Source organism: Ranitomeya imitator, chromosome 7, assembly GCF_032444005.1.
Source record: "Ranitomeya imitator isolate aRanImi1 chromosome 7, aRanImi1.pri, whole genome shotgun sequence".
Taxonomy (NCBI): domain Eukaryota; kingdom Metazoa; phylum Chordata; class Amphibia; order Anura; family Dendrobatidae; genus Ranitomeya; species Ranitomeya imitator.
In genome coordinates, this window is record NC_091288.1 from 216,162,923 (window position 1) to 216,183,639 (window position 20,717).

General features: G+C 42.8%; 1 protein-coding gene across 10 annotated transcripts in view; it reads right to left on the reverse strand.

The window, feature by feature from the left end:
- The window catches only part of LOC138645498 (uncharacterized), a 33,715-nt gene that overhangs the window by 2,363 nt on the left and 10,635 nt on the right, over window positions 1-20,717 (reverse strand). For 4 of the 10 annotated variants that reach the window (XM_069734863.1, XM_069734864.1, XM_069734865.1 and 1 more), the window contains exons 2-6: window positions 10,009-10,385; window positions 9,319-9,375; window positions 8,617-8,916; window positions 7,416-7,763; window positions 3,722-4,036 (exon numbers count right to left, since the gene is read on the reverse strand). In XM_069734863.1, coding sequence (XP_069590964.1) covers window positions 3,722-4,036; window positions 7,416-7,763; window positions 8,617-8,916; window positions 9,319-9,375; window positions 10,009-10,285 — 1,297 coding nt within the window. In that variant the 5' untranslated portion in view covers window positions 10,286-10,385. The remainder of the gene's footprint in view (window positions 1-3,721; window positions 4,037-7,415; window positions 7,764-8,616; window positions 8,917-9,318; window positions 9,376-10,008; window positions 10,386-20,717) is intronic. The other 6 variants (XM_069734868.1, XM_069734867.1, XM_069734869.1 and 3 more) reach the window with 2 other exon arrangements.

Below are 20,717 nucleotides of genomic sequence, written 5' to 3' on the forward strand. Positions count from 1 at the left end.
TGTTATCTTAAAATGTACTGAAAAACATGAAAAAAAGGTAGTAGTAGGCAATGCAGCTAATATTCCAGAGTACAGAAAATCACAGTGCTTCTCCCTAGTTGTAGAATACAATTGTGTCATTGCATATCAGGGAGAATTCAGCATTTTGTTTTGTCTGAACATGTTTGATCCTTGGCTCTACTAGTGATCTTTGGCCGCACTCAGTAGCAAACATTACAGTTAAAGATAAAACTCCTCATTGTTTGCACAGCGTCATTTTATGACTTTGTGATTTTACAGGTCACGTTTTTGCAATGTATAAGCAGAGGGGTCAGACAAACTACGACATTTTGAAATTTCTTCAAAATTTATCTGAAAATGAGTCCGAAAAAAATGAGGAACAAATACTGTACCAACAAAACATACTATGAGAAACATTGCAAGACCCACATTTGTTTTTTGTTTGGCTTTTTTGCTAGGTTCACTAAATGCTAAAACTAACCTACCATTATGATTCTCCAGGTCAGTACGAGTTCGTAGACACCAAACATGTCTAGGTTACGTTTTATCTAAGTGGTGAAAAAAAATTCCAAACTTTGCTAAAAAAAAGAAAAAAAAAATTGCGCCATTTTCTGTTACCCATAGTGTCTCCAGTTTTCATGATCTGGGGTCAGGTGAGGGCTTATTTTTTGTGTGCCGAGATGACGTTTTTAATGATACCACTTTTGTGCAGATACGTTCTTTTAATCGCCCGTTATTGCATTTTAATTCAATGTCGCGGTGACCAAAAAAACTTAATTCTGGCGTTTCAAATTTATTTCTCACTACACCGTTTAGCGATCAGGTTAATGCTTTTTTTATTGATAGATCGGGCGATTCTGAACGCGGCAATACCAAATATGTGTAGGTTTGATATTTTTTTATTGTTTTATTTTGAATGCGGCGAAAGGGGGGTGATTTAAGCTTTTATTTTTTTTCACTTTTTTTTAACGTTTGCCATGCTTCAATAGCCTCCATAGGAGGCTAGAAGCTGGCACAACTCGATCGGCATCATCAGATCACTGCTATGTAGCTGAAATCCAGGTGTGCTATGAGCGCCGACCACAGGGTGGCGCTCACAGCTATCGGGGATCAGTAACCATAGAGGTCTCAAGGACCTCTATGGTTACAATGCAGAAGCATCGCTGATCCCCGATCATGTTACCGGGGTCGGTGATGCGCACATTTCCGGCCCGATGGCCGGAAGAAATAGTTAAATGCCGCTGTCTGCGTTTGACAGCGGCATTTAACTAGTTAATAGCGGCGGGTGAATCGCGATTTCACCTGCCGCTATTGCGGGCACATGTCAGCTGTTCAAAACAGCTGACATGTGCCGGCTTTGATGCGGACTCACCCCCGGAGCCCGCATTAAAGCAGGGGTTCTGACCTCTGACGTACTATCCCGTCCGAGGTCAGAAAGGGGTTAAAGTGATTTTGAAATTATTTTCCTTTATAAAAATGCTTCTAAAAGGAAGTTGGGTAACTCATACCTCAACTTTGAAAAAATAATGTTTATTTAAGTCAGTATCCTAAACTCACTAAATTCTTTATATGTGTCCACACAGATATATTACTCCTAGTGAAGTCTATTAGTATGCTGACATTGTATAATCCCCCGTCATGGCCCCCATAGTGCTCCCTATACAGTACAATCCCCCTTAGTGTCCGTCTCATACAGTATGATGCCCTCACAGTGTCCGTCTCATACAGTATGATGCCCTCACAGTGTCCGTCTCATACAGTATGATGCCCTCACAGTGTCCATCTCATACAGTATGATGCCCTCACAGTGTCCATCTCATACAGTATGATGCCCTCACAGTGTCCATCTCATACGGTATGATGCCCTCACAGTGTCCATCACATACGGTATGATGCCCTCACAGTGTCCATCTTATACAGTATGATGCCCTCAGTGTTCATCACATACAGTATGATGCCCTCTCAGTGTCCATCTCATACAGTATGATGCCCTCACAGTGTCTGTCACATACAGTATGATGCCCTCACAGTGTCTGTCACATACAGTATGATGCCCTCAGTGTCCGTCACATACAGTATGATGCCCTCACAGTGTCCGTCTCATACAGTATGATGCTCTCACAGTGTCCGTCTCGTACAGTATGATGCCCTCACAGTGTCCATCTTATACAGTATGATGCCCTCACAGTGTCCGTCACATACAGTATGATGCCCTCACAGTGTCCGTCTCATACAGTATGATGCCCTCACAGTGTCCATCACATACAGTATGATGCCCTCACAGTGTCCATCACATACAGTATGATGCCCTCACAGTGTCCATCTCATACAGTATGATGCCCTCACAGTGTCCATCACATACAGTATGATGCCCTCACAGTGTCCATCACATACAGTATGATGCCCTCACAGTGTCCATCTCATACAGTATGATGCCCTCAGTGTCCATCACATACAGTATGATGCCCTCACAGTGTCCATCACATACAGTATGATGCCCTCACAGTGTCCATCTCATACAGTATGATGCCCTCACAGTGTCCATCACATACAGTATGATGCCCTCACAGTGTCCATCACATACAGTATGATGCCCTCACAGTGTCCATCACATACAGTATGATGCCCTCACAGTGTCCATCACATACAGTATGATGCCCTCACAGTGTCCATCTCATACAGTATGATGCCCTCACAGTGTCCATCTCATACAGTATGATGCCCTCACAGTGTCCATCTCATACGGTATGATGCCCTCACAGTGTCCATCACATACGGTATGATGCCCTCACAGTGTCCATCACATACAGTATGATGCCCTCACAGTGTCCGTCTCATACAGTATGATGCCCTCACAGTGTCCATCACATACAGTATGATGCCCTCAGTGTCCATTACATACAGTATGATGCCCTCAGTGTTCATCACATACAGTATGATGCCCTCACAGTGTCCATCTCATACAGTATGATGCCCTCACAGTGTCCATCTCATACAGTATGATGCCCTCACAGTGTCCATCACATACAGTATGATGCCCTCACAGTGTCCATCTCATACAGTATGATGCCCTCACAGTGTCCGTCACATACGGTATGATGCCCTCACAGTATATTTTAGAACACAAAAATTAATTGTTATTTTTTCAAGGAGCCCAGATTTAACAATTCATACTGCAAAACCCTCCCCAAAAAATGTGATTCCGCCATTTTTTTGGGGGGTGTTTTTACGGAATTCATTGTGCGGTAATAATTGCATCGCAACACAATTTTCCTGGTCAGTAGGATTACGGTCATACTGAACGTGGATATATATATATATTTTCATTTGCTTAGGTGGTAAAAAAGAAATGAAAACGGAATTTTGTGAAAAAAAAAGAAAAATTGGATTGTGTCGCCATTTTCTGTAACCAGTAACATTCTGATTTTTCTCATCAATGGAGCTCGGCTTGTTTTTTCCATCGCAAGCTGATATTTTCATTTTTTGGGGGGTAGACACGACGTTTCTATGGCAAATTATTTAGGGAGGTATGGAGAACCAAATGTCTGCCATTCTGGTGTTTTCATTTTTTTCTGCCATCACATGACTTTACAGCGTCTGGTGTAAAGCCGTCGCCCGAATCACAAAGGCAAACCGTGCAGACGATGATCGAGCAGGGGGTGCGGGGAGATTGGAGTTTCGCAGAATGATAACACAAGGTATTCTGGTGCCAGGGTCTCACCTCTCGCAGACAGTGCCCTGGTCTCGGGTCCATCCATAGATTCGTGCTGCCAGGTCACGTATATTTTATACTCGGGATTTCCAAAATTACATCCCGAAATGCTACAGTTGCTGGTGACATCGTACAAGGAATCTTCACGTTCAGCGAGCGTTTCCGTGTGTAGTGTCATCTGCTGCACTCCTTTTCTGGGTTGTGTCTCCCCCCGATGCCACTTCACCTTGATGTCTTTGGGGTAAAACTTTGTAAGGTGCATGGAAAACTGCACCAACATGTTATCTTCCAGGACCTTGGTGATGGACTCCAACTGAGGTCTTGCTGCAAAGGAAGATAATAGGACAATTATGAAAATTAAGGCAAAACAATTCATAATTCCTGTCCAAGGAAGCGTGGTCATCTCGTGGACCTGCAGCAATGGAGGGTCTTGTCAAGAATAGTTGGTGAGTTTTAGACCCGAATACAGCTGTGGTCAGTAGACCCCTGGACTGTCTGTGCAACTCTGGTCGGTAGACCCCTGGACTGTCTGTGTAACTGGTCAGTAGACCCCTGGACTGTCTGTGCAACTCTGGTCAGAAGACCCCTGGACTGTCTGTGCAACTCTGGTCAGAAGACCCCTGGACTGTCTGTGCAACTCTGGTCATTAGACCCCTGGTCTATCTGTGCAACTCTGGTCAGTAGAGCCCTGGACTGTCTGTGCAACTCTGGTCAGTAGACCCCTGGACTGTCTGTATGTGCAACTCTGGTCGGTAGACCCCTGGACTGTCTGTATGTGCAACTCTGCTCGGTAGAGCCCTGGACTGTCTGTGTAACTCTGCTCGGTAGAGCCCTGGACTGTCTGTGCAACTCTGGTCGGTAGACCCCTGGACTGTCTGTATGTGTAACTCTGCTCGGTAGAGCCCTGGACTGTCTGTGCAACTCTGCTCGGTAGAGCCCTGGACTGTCTGTGTAACTCTGCTCGGTAGAGCCCTGGACTGTCTGTGCAACTCTGGTCGGTAGACCCCTGGACTGTCTGTATGTGTAACTCTGCTCGGTAGAGCCCTGGACTGTCTGTGTAACTCTGCTCGGTAGAGCCCTGGACTGTCTGTGCAACTCTGGTCGGTAGACCCCTGGACTGTCTGTGTAACTCTGGTCAGTAGAGCCCTGGACTGTCTGTGCAACTCTGGTCAGTAGACCCCTGGTCTGTATGTGCAACTCTGGTCGGAAGAGCCCTGGACTGTCTGTACAACTCTGGTAAGTAGACCCCTATACTGTCTGTGCAACTCTGGTCAGTAGAGCCCTGGACTGTCTGTACAACTCTGGTCAGTAGACCCCTGGACTGTGTGCAACTCTGGTCAGTAGAGCCCTGGACTGTCTGTGCAACTCTGGTCAGTAGACCCCTGGTCTGTATGTGCAACTCTGGTCAGTAGAGCCCTGGACTGTCTGTACAACTCTGGTCGGTAGACCCCTGGACTGTCTGTATGTGTAACTCTGCTCGGTAGAGCCCTGGACTGTCTGTGCAACTCTGCTCGGTAGACCCCTGGACTGTCTGTGTAACTCTGGTCAGTAGAGCCCTGGACTGTCTGTGCAACTCTGGTCAGTAGACCCCTGGTCTGTATGTGCAACTCTGGTCGGAAGAGCCCTGGACTGTCTGTACAACTCTGGTAAGTAGACCCCTATACTGTCTGTGCAACTCTGGTCAGTAGAGCCCTGGACTGTCTGTACAACTCTGGTCAGTAGACCCCTGGACTGTGTGCAACTCTGGTCAGTAGAGCCCTGGACTGTCTGTGCAACTCTGGTCAGTAGACCCCTGGTCTGTATGTGCAACTCTGGTCAGTAGAGCCCTGGACTGTCTGTACAACTCTGGTCGGTAGACCCCTGGACTGTCTGTATGTGTAACTCTGCTCGGTAGAGCCCTGGACTGTCTGTGCAACTCTGCTCGGTAGAGCCCTGGACTGTCTGTGTAACTCTGCTCGGTAGAGCCCTGGACTGTCTGTGCAACTCTGGTCGGTAGACCCCTGGACTGTCTGTATGTGTAACTCTGCTCGGTAGAGCCCTGGACTGTCTGTGTAACTCTGCTCGGTAGAGCCCTGGACTGTCTGTGCAACTCTGGTCGGTAGACCCCTGGACTGTCTGTGTAACTCTGGTCAGTAGAGCCCTGGACTGTCTGTGCAACTCTGGTCAGTAGACCCCTGGTCTGTATGTGCAACTCTGGTCGGAAGAGCCCTGGACTGTCTGTACAACTCTGGTAAGTAGACCCCTATACTGTCTGTGCAACTCTGGTCAGTAGAGCCCTGGACTGTCTGTACAACTCTGGTCAGTAGACCCCTGGACTGTGTGCAACTCTGGTCAGTAGAGCCCTGGACTGTCTGTGCAACTCTGGTCAGTAGACCCCTGGTCTGTATGTGCAACTCTGGTCAGTAGAGCCCTGGACTGTCTGTACAACTCTGGTCAGTAGACCCCTGGACTGTCTGTGTAACTCTGGTCAGTAGACCCCTGGACTGTCTGTGCAACTCTGGTCAGTAGACCCCTGGTCTGTATGTGCAACTCTGGTCGGAAGAGCCCTGGACTGTCTGTACAACTCTGGTAAGGAGACCCCTGGACTGTCTGTGCAACTCTGGTCAGTAGAGCCCTGGACTGTCTGTACAACTCTGGTCAGTAGACCCCTGCTCTGTATGTGCAACTCTGGTCAGTAGAGCCCTGGACTGTCTGTGCAACTCTGGTCAGTAGACCCCTGCTCTGTATGTGCAACTCTGGTCAGTAGAGCCCTGGACTGTCTGTACAACTCTGGTCAGTAGACCCCTGGACTGTCTGTGTAACTCTGGTCAGTAGACCCCTGGACTGTCTGTGCAACTCTGGTCAGTAGACCCCTGGACTGTCTGTATGTGCAACTCTGGTCGGTAGACCCCTGGACTGTCTGTATGTGCAACTCTGCTCGGTAGAGCCCTGGACTGTCTGTGTAACTCTGCTCGGTAGAGCCCTGGACTGTCTGTGCAACTCTGGTCGGTAGACCCCTGGACTGTCTGTGCAACTCTGGTCGGTAGACCCCTGGACTGTGTGTGTAACTCTGGTCAGTAGACCCCTGGACTGTCTGTGCAACTCTGGTCGGTAGACCCCTGGACTGTCTGTGCAACTCTGGTCGGTAGACCCCTGGACTGTCTGTGCAACTCTGGTCGGTAGACCCCTGGACTGTCTGTGCAACTCTGGTCAGTAGACCCCTGGACTGTCTGTGCAACTCTGGTCAGTAGACCCCTGGACTGTCTGTGCAACTCTGGTCGGTAGACCCCTGGACTGTCTGTGTAACTCTGCTCGGTAGACCCCTGGACTGTCTGTGCAACTCTGCTCGGTAGAGCCCTGGACTGTCTGTGCAACTCTGGTCAGTAGACCCCTGGACTGTCTGTGTAACTCTGGTCAGTAGAGCCCTGGACTGTCTGTACAACTCTGGTCTGTAGAGCCCTGGACTGTCTGTGTAACTCTGGTCGGTAGACCCCTGGACTGTCTGTATGTGCAACTCTGGTCGGTAGAGCCCTGGACTGTCTGTGTAACTCTGGTCGGTAGACCCTTGGACTGTCTGTATGTGCAACTCTGGTCGGTAGACCCCTGGACTGTCTGTATGTGCAACTCTGGTCAGTAGACCCCTGGACTGTCTGTGCATCGTGGTCCTTGCTCAGACCCTGAGGACATCTGATCACCTTCCTATCATCATCAGGTATAACCTCACCCAGGATTTCCATTCCTCTCGTGCTTCTCTTGATTGCTTTCTCCAGAGAAGGATGTTCCACCTGGCAGACGTACTCTGCCCCGAGGTGGTTGTCCACGGACGGTGTCATCGTTAGCTTCGCTGTACAGCTGTAGGTGTTGTCTGGATTTCTATTCGATCTGATTTTAGGAACTGAAATATTATCAGAATCTTCACATAACTCCAGAGACTTTTTATTCCTCCTGAACCACTTCACCGTGACGTTGTCCGGATAATATCCTGATATGTGACAATTAAATACTACGGGATTGTCGTGATACATACACGATGGCGTCTGTATCTCATCCATGACCGGCCTCCAGAGAAAATCTGCAGGAGAGAGAATGTAAAATCTGGTAACACTAGGAAAATCTAGAGGGAATCTGTCAGCAAGTTTTTGCTATTTAATAGAGCAGCATGAGGTAGGAGCACAGACCCTGATTTCTGCCATGATTCACCTACTGGGCTGTGTGCTGCAGTTTTAAAACAATCAGTGTTTTATCAGTAGGAGATTATCACTACAGAACTAGATATCTCTTGCAAGAAAGTCCAGCTAAGCTGTGTAACCCCGCCACACTCCTCTGATTGACAGCTTCCTGCCTATGCACAGAGTACACAGGAAGTGGCCAATCAGGGGTGTGGGCGGGGTTATACAGAGCTCAGCATTCTGACCATTGCTACATTTACAACAGAGAAAACAGGGATTCTATCAAAACTGCACCAAGCTGCCCAGTAAGTAATACATTGCTGGAGTCAGGGTCTCTTCCCCTACATCATTCTCCTATCTAATTATATAGCAAAACCTGCTGACAGATTCCCTCAGCACAATCAAAGGGGTTGTACAGTCAGAATATCAGATTGGTGACCCCCACCTTTCAATTGTTACAAGCTCCAACAGTGTTTGGATGTAAACACATTGCACTGCGTATCTCCACTGATTGTGTAGTGGAAGCTGCAGGGGGCTGCAGAACAGCTTCTATTCAAAAGAATAGGTAAAAATGTAGGAGCTGCTCTGCAGCACCCGGCAGCTTCCACTACACAATCAGTGAAGATAACAGTTGATCAGTGGGGGGTGCTGAGCGTCGGACCCTCACCAACCTGATATTACCTTTCTTATGTGACCGGACCACCCCCTTAAACCTCAGCTTCCCGAATCTTTCCTTTCTGGGTGGGTTTTTCTTACTGTGATCGGTGATGGAGAACGTCTGCTGCCCCTTGGTATTTGTATATTCATGTTCCCAGCTGACGTGGACCGTGGATTCTGGAGATCTGATGGAATCCTGTGAAATTCTGACTTCGCTGCACACGGAGAACGACCTGTGATCGAGGCTTTCTGCGTAGCGCTCCAGTGATGAGGAGACTTCTCCCGACTTCTCTTTTCCACATGTCCATTCTATATGGAGATATCCGGGATAAAATGTCTCCAGCGTGACGCTGCAGACCATCTCGCCCGTGTCGCTCAGGTGTAGCATCATTGGTCTGGCTGAAAAATAAAACACAAAATATTCGCAAATATTTTTTTTTTTTAACAAATAACTTCAATTATTTTATCTACACAATGCTCAATCATTCGGCAGTGAAAGCAAAGTTCCTCTGTGCCGCCCCAGCGTGACCCTCTCCATACTGTGTGAGTCTTTAGGTTGCCTTCACGCATGGCAGCCACCATGGTGTATTCTTGCCGTCATCGTGGTAAAATTGCAATGTTTTTGTCATGAGTACGAATGCCGAAAAAATAAAACGCAACATGTGATGGTCGGTCAGCTTGTCTACTGGCGGCCTATGCAGATAAGCTCCACAGACAGAAACCTGGAGCGAGTATTATTACAGGATGGGGTTCTGTATCCGAGAATGAAACAAAGGAAAGCTCCTCCTGATTTTTTCTTACCTTCAGGGGCTAAACATTTCGATTCCTCCAGTTGATTCAGCCTTACAAACCGGTTCACTGCACAGAAATACATGAAAAGGTTAAAAAATATTGGACTGACACTAAATGACCTGAAGAAACAATCATATTCATAAAATAAGAATCAATGCGATTGCTTATAATAAGGAAGGCGCCCCAATCTGAACATCTCCTCTGGTCCTGGTTGAGCAGCTTCAGGCTTGTGTTCAACCCGAGAGAACGTCAGCTCACCAAGGAGCCTAGCCGGCTAAGCCAACCCCAAGCCAGTCACCCATCCACTATGCTCCCAGTAAATCTAGGCGGCTCCCAAAAGAGTTGGCAAATTTCATAGACCCTGCTGACTCCCCCGGCAATCTCAGCATCTCGGGAGGTGGAGCTCTTCTCGACCACCTCCTGCTTCCTGGTTTTAGGGGGCAGTGCCCTCCTGATGATTGACAGTTCGGAGCAGCAGCATGGGCCAAAGCTCTCACAGAAGCAAAGGGACAATGAAGGGGACCTGATCCAGTGATGCTGAGCTCGCCTAGGACACCAGCCACCGCTGATAAACTGCAGAGGTGTCCTGTAACCATGACAATGAGCGCTACTCAATAAAGTTAATTATTTTTTAAATATGCGGTAAATTGCAAACTTGCTTTCGATAGTTTTCTGTAAAGGTTTTAGACATCCTGTTACCTTTTTTCAAGTCCTCCAGCAGTTCCTCTGCCACTTTCTTCTCATTGATCTTGTCCAGAACTTCCAAGGTCACCTCGACCCCATAAACATCCTTGTAGTATTCCCGGATCAGATCAGCGACATCCGCCCAATCCTTGTCCTCCAGTTTGCCCCTCGGGATCCTCCTATAATTCTCCTTTACCTCAATTTCATGTAGCTGCTTCCTAAACTTCTTAAATCCCATCTTCTCCAGATTCTCCAGAGCGTAGACCAGAGCGTCTCTCACCGTCAGCCCCATCTCCTCCTACAAGGGACTGTCACAGAATATCCTCCTTAATGCCCTTTCCTTTATCTTCTCCTGTAAAGAACTTAAAAGGGTCTGTCCGTAATTACAATGACTGCAGGAAATGGGAAACAATGAAAATAACATTTAGGGTTTGTGCATCGGTGAAAAGTGATGAGTTTTTCAAACCACTTCAGGTCCTTCTTTGGGGTACATGCACACTCAGGTTTTTGAGGAGTTTTAGGAGCAAAAACTAAGTGGAAAATCTCCAAATCTCAAAACTCCTCAAAAACATTCTATTTTCCTCTGTTTCAGCTCCAAACACCCAGAAATAGACCCACTGTCCCATTATTCAGCGTGTGTCACTACCACCAGAGTGACCGGGTAACGACTGACCATGACGTACCATAGGACAGAGGAATAGCATAGAGATGCTTGTATGTATTGTAAATCTTTGGTGCCGTGTATCATGGAGTATAATTGTTATATCTGAAGAAGTGACTGATGTATAAATTGCAAAACCTTATTGCACTTTACTGATCTGCTAACCTTGTTTCATTTTTTGTCCTAATCATCCAAATTCTCGTCTTAGAGTAATACATATTCTTTGGTTGCGTCCCCATCTTCTGCGCTGCTGCGTCCCAAGCACCTGTTTACAATGCGCATCCACATGACTGCTGCCACCAATCACCAGACCCCTGATGAAGGCACGCTGCCGAAACGCGCGTAGGGGAAGTGGCACCATTGCATGGTTAGGTAAGGAATGTCTGTACTCTTTAGATAGTAATGTATTATTGAACAGTCCTGTGTACCGAGGCTTTAGCGTTCTGTTTGGTATCATATGCACCTGTAACTCTACTCAGAGTAATACAAGTCTTTGGCTGATGTAGCCTCTATATTCTCTGGGTATACTAATATTTAATATCGATCTAAGAGAAAAGCAGAGCTGCACAGCCGCTGTATATACCAGCTTCAATAGCCTCGTGGTGAAATAGGAGAGCCTGATCCTCACAGCAGCGGTGCTCGCATGAAGACAAGTAAAAGTCCATACCATATAGAAGAAAGAATGCGGCAGCACTCACCGAAGATGCGTGGTCCAAGTCCTTTATTAAGAACGCTTACAGGGTAGATAACATGCTGACGGCACGGGGGAGCAGGAGAGACAAGGAGGTGATATTTAATCCTATATTTAATAATATTTAATCCTGCATTGACTAGATACTTCTTGGACTGCTATTCATTTACTAATATTGGGTGTCGTGACACTAGGGACGCAGTACCTGGACCAACCACCATAGATGGAGCGAGGGAGCAGGAGCTCACCACGAGAGAAGACCTGTGGAGCCGCAAGGGAAAGCCCCGCAATAGTGATGAGCAAGTATACTCATTGCTCACGGAGACCACGCTTGGGTGGTCTCCGAGTATTTGTGACTGCTCGGAGATTTTGTTTTTGTTGACACAGCTGCATGATTTACAGCTAATAATAAACACACAGGGCCTGCCAGATGATGTAACCAGACCACAAACAATGTATAGTTCAAAATATATATTTTATTTATACAAAAAAGGAATAAAAACATCCATATAATACAATCACATAAATGTGGGAAAAAAAAAAATACCTCCAAACCAATGTCTGGTTTAAAGTGCGGTGCATATAAGTTAAACAACAACCCCTCTTGGGTACTGTATGGTAAATATAAATAACTTATTCCTGGTTGTTGTTGCTTAAATGATAAATCTCTAGGTCAGCCTGAAGCAAGACATTCAGTCAATTAGCGTATCAATGTGTTAGCACAATTTACTTGAACGCCAGCCAATAAGGCTTGTATGGACTAATAATACGTCAAGACTTGCTACCATAATGAAGCCTCTATATACCACTAATGACTAGAGATGCAGGCAATGCTACCATATATTCGGCTAGCTAAGATGGAAAACAGAAGACCATAATTACCTCTATGCACACACACGAGACCAGCATATGGTGATTGTATTATATGGATGTTTTTATTCCTTTTTTGTATAAATAAAATATATATTTTGAACTATACATTGTTTGTGGTCTGGTTACATCATCTGGCAGGCCCTGTGTGTTTATCATTGTGCTCAATGTGTTCTGCTAAATAAATTGGACTAATATGTATAAATGATTTACAGCTACTAGCCAGCCTGAGTACATGTGGGGGTTGCCTGGTTGCTAGTGAATCCCCACATGCAATCAAGCTGTCTAGTAGCCCCAAATCATGCAGCTGCGGCAAGGAAAATGAAATCTCTGAGCAGTCACGAATACTCGGAGACCACCCGAGCGTGCTCGGGAAAATACGAACAACGAGTATACTCGCTCATCACAACCCGCAAAGTGTCAGTAGAGTAGTCTATCGCGCCGAGTCGGTAACATCTGGGAGTGAGGTACCAGAGCGGAAGACTGGAGCAGGGTCAGAAGCAAGCCAAAAGGTCAGAGCCGGTTGGGAGCGAGCGCGATATCCAAGGGGTGAGACGAGAACACAGAAACAAGCCTAAAGGTCGTAGCCAGTCAGTATCGGAGAACACAGAAACGGAAGGCGGAAGGGCAAGTCAGAGATCAAGCCGGGTCATACACTGCGGAGTAAGCACGAGGGAACACACTAAGTCGGGGATAGCGAACGAAGTGAATACGAACACAGGAAGTCAGGGAGCAAAGGACACTCAGGGAAACTAGGTCAGCTGCTCTAGCCGAGGACCGGAATTATCACTGACACGAGTTACCTGCGATCGCGCAGAGAAATAGCCACCCATACACCAGAGAGAGGCCGAGAAGGTTAACCCCCACATGACCAGGGAAAGAAAAGTAGAACGCAAACCCCGACCTGGATCATGACATTGGGACTTATTTGCATCCCTGCCGACCTCCTGGCGGTGCCACTCACTTTCTCTTCGGCTCTCCACTATGCATCTTATTAGCACTAAGCATTGTCTGTATTTTAACTTTAAACCTTTAATAAAGAGTATTTTTATTATGTTCTATTTATGTCTTTTTACATATGCTTCAGATGATAGGACAGAACAATGGAAGCTGAGGAGTTCTCCATCCTCGTGTGCTTCCGAGATGGACCTGGTCCTTCTGGATATTGGTTGTTTAATGGCTCTGGCGATTTTATATTTGGGAAAGTTCTGCACATCGGTGGATCATCGGGTCACGGGGTTGATAAGGGAATTCCACCTTCTGAAAGATTCAAATTCTAGATCTAGAATGTCTCCTCTATTGTATCTCTCACCGTATAGTTACTGAGGACAGAACTTGCTATTGGTTGCCATCTTTGCCATGAAAAGGGATCGAGCACCGAGGACTCTCAGTTATATTATTTTCTATTCGCTAACATGGTGCAAAGTCCTCGCTACTTACTAGTTCTGTACGGAGAGGACAATCAGGAGTTAAGCATTGGTCATGGTCTCCACCCTCAGATCTCACAGACCTGGCAGCACATTCTGGGCTTTTCCTGTATATAGAAGCCACAATCTGCATTTCTTTTGTGCTTTAACTCCTTCATGACCCAGCCTATTTTGACCTTAAAGACCTTGCCGTTTTTAGCAATTCTGACCAGTGTCCCATTATGAGGTAATAACTCAGGAACGCTTCAATGGATCCTAGCGGTTCTGAGATTGTTTTTTCGTGACATATTGGGCTTCGTGTTAGTGGTAAATTTAGGTCAATAAATTCTGTGTTTATTTGTGATAAAAACGGAAATTTGGCGAAAATTTTGAAAATTTCGCAATTTTCACATTTTGAATTTTTATTCTGTTAAACCAGAGAGTTATGTGACACAAAATAGTTAATAAATAACATTTCCCACACGTCTACTTTACATTAGCATAATTTTGGAAACAAATTTTTTTTTGCTAGGAAGTTATAAGGGTTAAAATTTGACCAGCGATTTCTCATTTTTACAACGAAATTTACAAAACCATTTTTTTTAGGGACCACCTCACATTTTGAAGTCAGTTTGAGGGGTCTATATGGCTGAAAATACCCAAAAGTGACACCATTCTAAAAACTGCACCCCTCAAGGTGCACAAAACCACATTCAAGAAGTTTATTAACCCTTCAGGTGCTTCACAGCAGCAGAAGCAACATGGAAGGTAAAAATGAACATTTAACTTTTTAGTCACAAAAATGATTTTTCAGCAACAATTTTTTTATTTTCCCAATGGTAAAAGGAGAAACTGAACAACGAAAGTTGTTGTCCAATTTGTGAGTACGCTGATACCTCATATGTGGGGGTAAACCACTGTTTGGGCGCACGGCAGGGCTTGGAAGGGAAGGAGCGCCATTTGACTTTTTGAATGAAAAATTGGCTGCACTCTTTAGCGGACACCATGTCACGTTTGGAGAGCCCCCGTGTGCCTAAAAATTGGAGCTCCCCCACAAGTGACCCCATTTTGGAAACTAGACGCCCCAAGGAACTTATCTAGATGCATAGTGAGCCCTTTAAACCCCCAGGTGCTTCACAAATTGATCCGTAAAAATGAAAAAGTACTTTTTTTTCACAAAAAAATTCTTTTAGCCTCAATTTTTTCATTTTCACATGGACAACAGGATAAAATGGATCCTAAAATTTGTTGGGCAATTTCTCCTGAGTACACCGATACCTCACATGTGGAGGTAAACCACTGTTTGGGCACATGGTAAGGCTCGGAAGGGAAGGAGCGCCATTTGACTTTTTGAATGAAAAATTATCTCCATCGTTAGCGGACACCATGTCGCGTTTGGAGAGACCCTGTGTGCCTAAACATTGGAGCTCCCCCACAAGTGACCCCATTTTGGAAACTAGACGCCCCAATAAACTTATCTAGATGCATAGTGAGCCCTTTAAACCCCCAGGTGCTTCACAAATTGATCCGTAAAAATGAAAAAGTACTTTTTTTTCACAAAAAATTTATTTTCGCCTCAATTTTTTCATTTTCACATGGGCAATAGGATAAAATGGATCCTAAAATTTGTTGAGCAATTTCTCCCGAGTACGCCGATACCTCATATGTGGGGGTAAACCACTGTGTGGGCACATGGCAGGGCTCGGAAGGGAAGGCGCGCCTTTTGACTTTTTGAATGGAAAATTAGCTCCAATTGTTAGCGGACACCATGTCGCGTTTGGAGAGCCCCTGTGTGCCTAAACATTGGAGCTACCCCACAAGTGACCCCATTTTGGAAACTAGACCCCCCAAGGAACTTATCTAGATGCATACTGAGCACTTTAAACCCCCAGGTGCTTCACAGAAGTTTATAATGCAGAGCCATGAAAATAAAAAATAATTTTTCTTTTCTCAAAAATGATTTTTTAGCCTGGAATTTCCTATTTTGCCAATGGCAATAGGAGAAATTGGACCACAAATGTTGTTTTCAAGTTTGTCCTGAGTACGCAGATACCCCATATGTGGATGTAAACCACTGTTTGGGCGCACGGCAGGGCTCAGAAGGGAAGGCACGCCATTTGGCTTTTTAAATGGAAAATTAGCTCCAATCATTAGCGGACACCATGTCGCGTTTGGAGAGCCCCTGTGTGCCTAAACATTGGAGATCCCCCACAAATGACCCCATTTTGGAAACTAGACCCCTAAAGGAACTAATCTAGATGTGTGGTGAGGACTTTGAACCTCCAAGTGCTTCACAGAAGTTTATAACGCAGAGCCATGAAAATAAAATAAAAAATTTCTTTTCTCAAAAATGATTTTTTAGCCCGCAATTTTTTATTTTCCCAAGGGTAACAGGAGAAATTTGACCCCAAAAGTTGTTGTCCAGTTTCTCCTGAGTACGCTGATACCCCATATGTGGGGGTAAACCACTGTTTAGGCACATGCTGGGGCTCGGAAGTGAAGTAGTGACGTTTTGGAATGCAGACTTTGATGGAATGCTCTGCGGGCGTCACATTGCGTTTGCAGAGCCCCTGATGTGGCTAAACAGTAGAAACCCCCCACAAGTGACCCCATTTTGGAAACTAGACCCCGAAATGAACTTATCTAGATGTGAGGTGAGCACTTTGAACCCCCAAGTGCTTCACAGAAGTTTATAACGCAGAGCCGTGAAAATAATAAATATGTTTTCTTTCCTCAAAAATAATTTTTTAGCCCAGAATTTTTTATTTTCCCAAGGGTTACAGGAGAAATTGGACCACAAAAGTTGTTGTCCAGTTTCTCCTGAGTAAGCTGATACCCCATGTGTGGGGGTAAACCACTGTTTGGGCACACGTCGGGGCTCAGAAGGGAAGTAGTGACTTTTGAAATGTAGAAGTAGTGTATAATCGGGTGGTTTCGTCAAACTCAATCTGACAGGTGCCCCGCCCCCTATCAAAGTGTATCAAAAATGTGTAACCCCTCCCCTCCCCTTGTCTGACGGCTGGTATCCAGCTGTCCCTACTTGTTTGATTTCCCCTTTTGATATCGTTTGATATATTTTAATTTGTTGTAGTTTTGATATTGTTATCACAGTATTTTGATACAGTGATTATTATACCAGTATTTCTTTTTATATTTTATTCACAGTGTACACATATAGTGAATAGGGCTGGTGTTTCTGTATGCAATCCTACATCCTGTTATGTGAAAAGTATTCTCATTTTACATCTTATAAACTACAGCCAGAGTTTTCACATGTTATTCAACATCATTAACACACCCAGCTGTTTATTTTATATCCTATTGCTAAAATGTTTCTCTACTGAACACTAACTAAATGGTGAACATTACCTAAATGTTTAGGTTAACTGCGGTTCAGAGGTTTATAACACCTAGGTCAATTGTTGTTGTATTTGCGTACCCAATAAATGTTTATTTTCACAAGCAGAAGAGGCAGCTTTTCTGTTTGTACATGTATTGTACCTGAAGGTTATTGCGGGTCATGTGCCCAGGCATTAGTTTTTATAACGCCGAATGTTTGATATTTGCTTTCTCTTTTTTGTGTCCTGAAGATGGCATCTGAGAAGTTATTTGTACCTCTACTGATCATTAACAGTAAATTGTAAGCTGTGTTTATTCACAGTGTAGCAGATTTTCTCCTTGTGGCTGCCTTATATACACAAACAGAAAAGTTACTGGACAACTTATTTCTGTATATATATATATATATATATATATATATATATATATATATATATATATATATATATATATATATATATATATAATATGCACCAATGTTACAACACAAGCTATAATATGACCCAATGTTACAACACAAGTAAGAAGCGGCGTGTTTTATACGAATATAAACCAAAGACACGATATTGTAAAAAATTTAAAAAGATTTATTTCTCACAATAAAACAACAGCTCAAAGACATTTCAATACTATAAAATTCCAGGAAGCACATTTTAAGTTAGCTAACAGCATGACGCTGACAAATGCATCTTTGCGGGATCTGATAACGACACGATGAACAAAGGACTGCGCCTGAAAATCTTGATGTCACAAAACCTGATATGGTTCGATCATTATTCTGCAATAAAGTGCAAAAACATGATAACATAAGTCCTAAATGACTAATAATCGCATATTAATCATAAATAAGTTCTAAATGTCTATTTCTTGTGTGTGTTGTATGTGTTGTGTGTGTGGGTTATGTGTGTTTGTTGTGTGTGGGTTCTGTGTTGTGTGTGTGTGTGTGTGTGTTCGTACCTGTCTGCCCGCGATTTTACACAAAAACATTAAAAGTCTGTATATGTTAGATGTCTTTGAATAAAAAGGAGTCAAATTATAGACAGCACAGGCCCCTGTAAAATTAATATGTGCTAAAATAATGTAGAATTAAAGAAAGCTGGAATAATATATGGGAATGTGTCACACCCTTTTGAGATATCAAAAATACTATATGTGTACAGCATATTAATAAAGTGCAAAAATCACTGACCTATGTGGCCCGCATATTAATAAAGTGCAAAAATCCCTGACCTATGTGGTCAGCATATTAATAAAGTGCAAAAAACATGATAACATAAGTCCTAAATGACTAATAACCGCATATTAATAAAGTGCAAAAAATCCCTGACCTATGACAAAAAGCTAATATAATATAAACCAAAGATATAAAAAGAATGCTGAATTTTTACTAAACAGGTTGCTGCAGAATAAAAATGTCACAGCATGGAATAATAATGCTGAATTTATTTTCAAAGGATATTAGTAAGGCCGCGAACCAATAAATGATTTTACAATATTGTGTTATAAATCCCTTATAAATGAGAATGTGTTATAAATATCATATAAAAGTTGTGAAATTAATGTGTGATAAAATAATGTAGAATTAAAGAACGCTGGAATAATATCTGCGGATGCTGCAGTGCTAAAAGTTGTACATTTGTTTCTTACGTGTTTTGGTGCAGCCAAGAAGATTTTTTTATGCAGATTTTATATAAAATGCGGGCGAAAATAGTTAATATTGGTGTATTTTCATACACTTATCAAAACTTTGGGTTTCTACATAATTTTCTATTTATATGGACTAATTAGCATTACTATTCAGCTGCATTCTGAGATATATATATATTAATGTACACTCTGCACGCCATCATGCCTGAACAAAACAGAAATGTAGATTTTTTTGCGAATTTATTAAAAAGAAAAACTGAAATATCCCACGGAAATAAGTATTCAGACCCTTTGCACAGTATTGAGTGCAATATTACACTCAGTCATGCCGGCGATCTGCAGTAATTCAATATAAAATGGCTATTTTCATCATGTGATAAAATAATGCAGAATTAATGTTCATCGTGTCGTTATCAGATACCGCAAAGATGCATTTGTCAGCATCATGCTGTTAGCTAACTTAAAATTTGAGATGCTGTTTTATTGTGAGAAATAAAATTTATATTCGTATAAAACACACTGCTTCTTACTTACTTGTGTTGTAACATTGGGGAGCCAAATTTACGCCTAAAATAGCACAAATAGTTAATATTGGTGTATTTTCATACACTTATCAAAACTTTGGGTTTCTACATAATTTTCTATTTATATGGACTAATTAGCATTACTATTCAGTTGCATTCTGAGATATATATATTAATGTACACTCTGCACGTCATCATGCCTGAACAAAACAGAAATGTAGATTTTTTTGCGAATTTATTAAAAAGAAAAACTGAAATATCACACGGACATAAGTATTCAGACCCTTTGCACAGTATTGAGTGCAATATTACACTCAGTCATGCCGGCGATCTGCAGTAATTCAATATAAAATTGCGAATTTATTAAAAAGAAAAACTGAAATATCACACGGACATAATTTGAGATGCTGTTTTATTGTGAGAAATAAATCTTTTTAAATTTTTTACAATATCGTGTCTTTGGTTTATATTCGTATATATATATATATATATATATATATATATATATATATATATATATATATATATATATATATATATATATATATATATATATATATATATATATATATATATATATATATATATATACAGAAATAAGTTGTCCAGTAACTCTTCTGTTTGTGTATATAAGGCAGCCACAAGGAGAAAATCTGCTACACTGTGAATAAACACAGCTTACAATTTACTGTTAATGATCAGTAGAGGTACAAATAACTTCTCAGATGCCATCTTCAGGACACAAAAAAGAGAAAGCAAATATCAAACATTCGGCGTTATAAAACATAAATAATACACAATGCCTGGGCAAATGACATGCAGATAGCAAATACAACAACAATTGACCTAGGTGTTATAAACCTCTGACCCGCAGTTAACACAAACAGAAAATGGCTCTTCTGTTTGGGAAAATAAGCCTTTAGTTAATGTTCAGTAGGACCACAAATAAACAGCTTGGTGTGTTATATAAGTTCTCCACTATATCTGTACACTGTGAATAAAACACAGCTTACAGAATCAAACTCGGGCTACGTATAAAATCTAATATAAAACAAATGAGAAAGGTGTTATAAACCACGTGTAAAATAAATACACGACTAGGCTATAATTATAAACATGTGGTTAATTTCACAACTTTTATATGATATTTATAACACATTCTCATTTATAAGGGATTTATAACACAATATTGTAAAATCATTTATTGGTTTGCGGCCTTACTAATATCCTTTGAAAATAAATTCAGCATTATTATTCCATGCTGTGACATTTTTATTCTGCAGCAACCTGTTTAGTAAAAATTCAGCATTCTTTTTATATCTTTGGTTTATATTATATTAGCTTTTTGTCATAGGTCAGGGATTTTTTGCACTTTATTAATATGCGGTTATTAGTCATTTAGGACTTATGTTATCATGTTTTTTGCACTTTATTAATATGCTGACCACATAGGTCAGGGATTTTTGCACTTTATTAATATGCGGGCCACATAGGTCAGTGATTTTTGCACTTTATTAATATGCTGTACACATATAGTATTTTTGATATCTCAAAAGGGTGTGACACATTCCCATATATTATTCCAG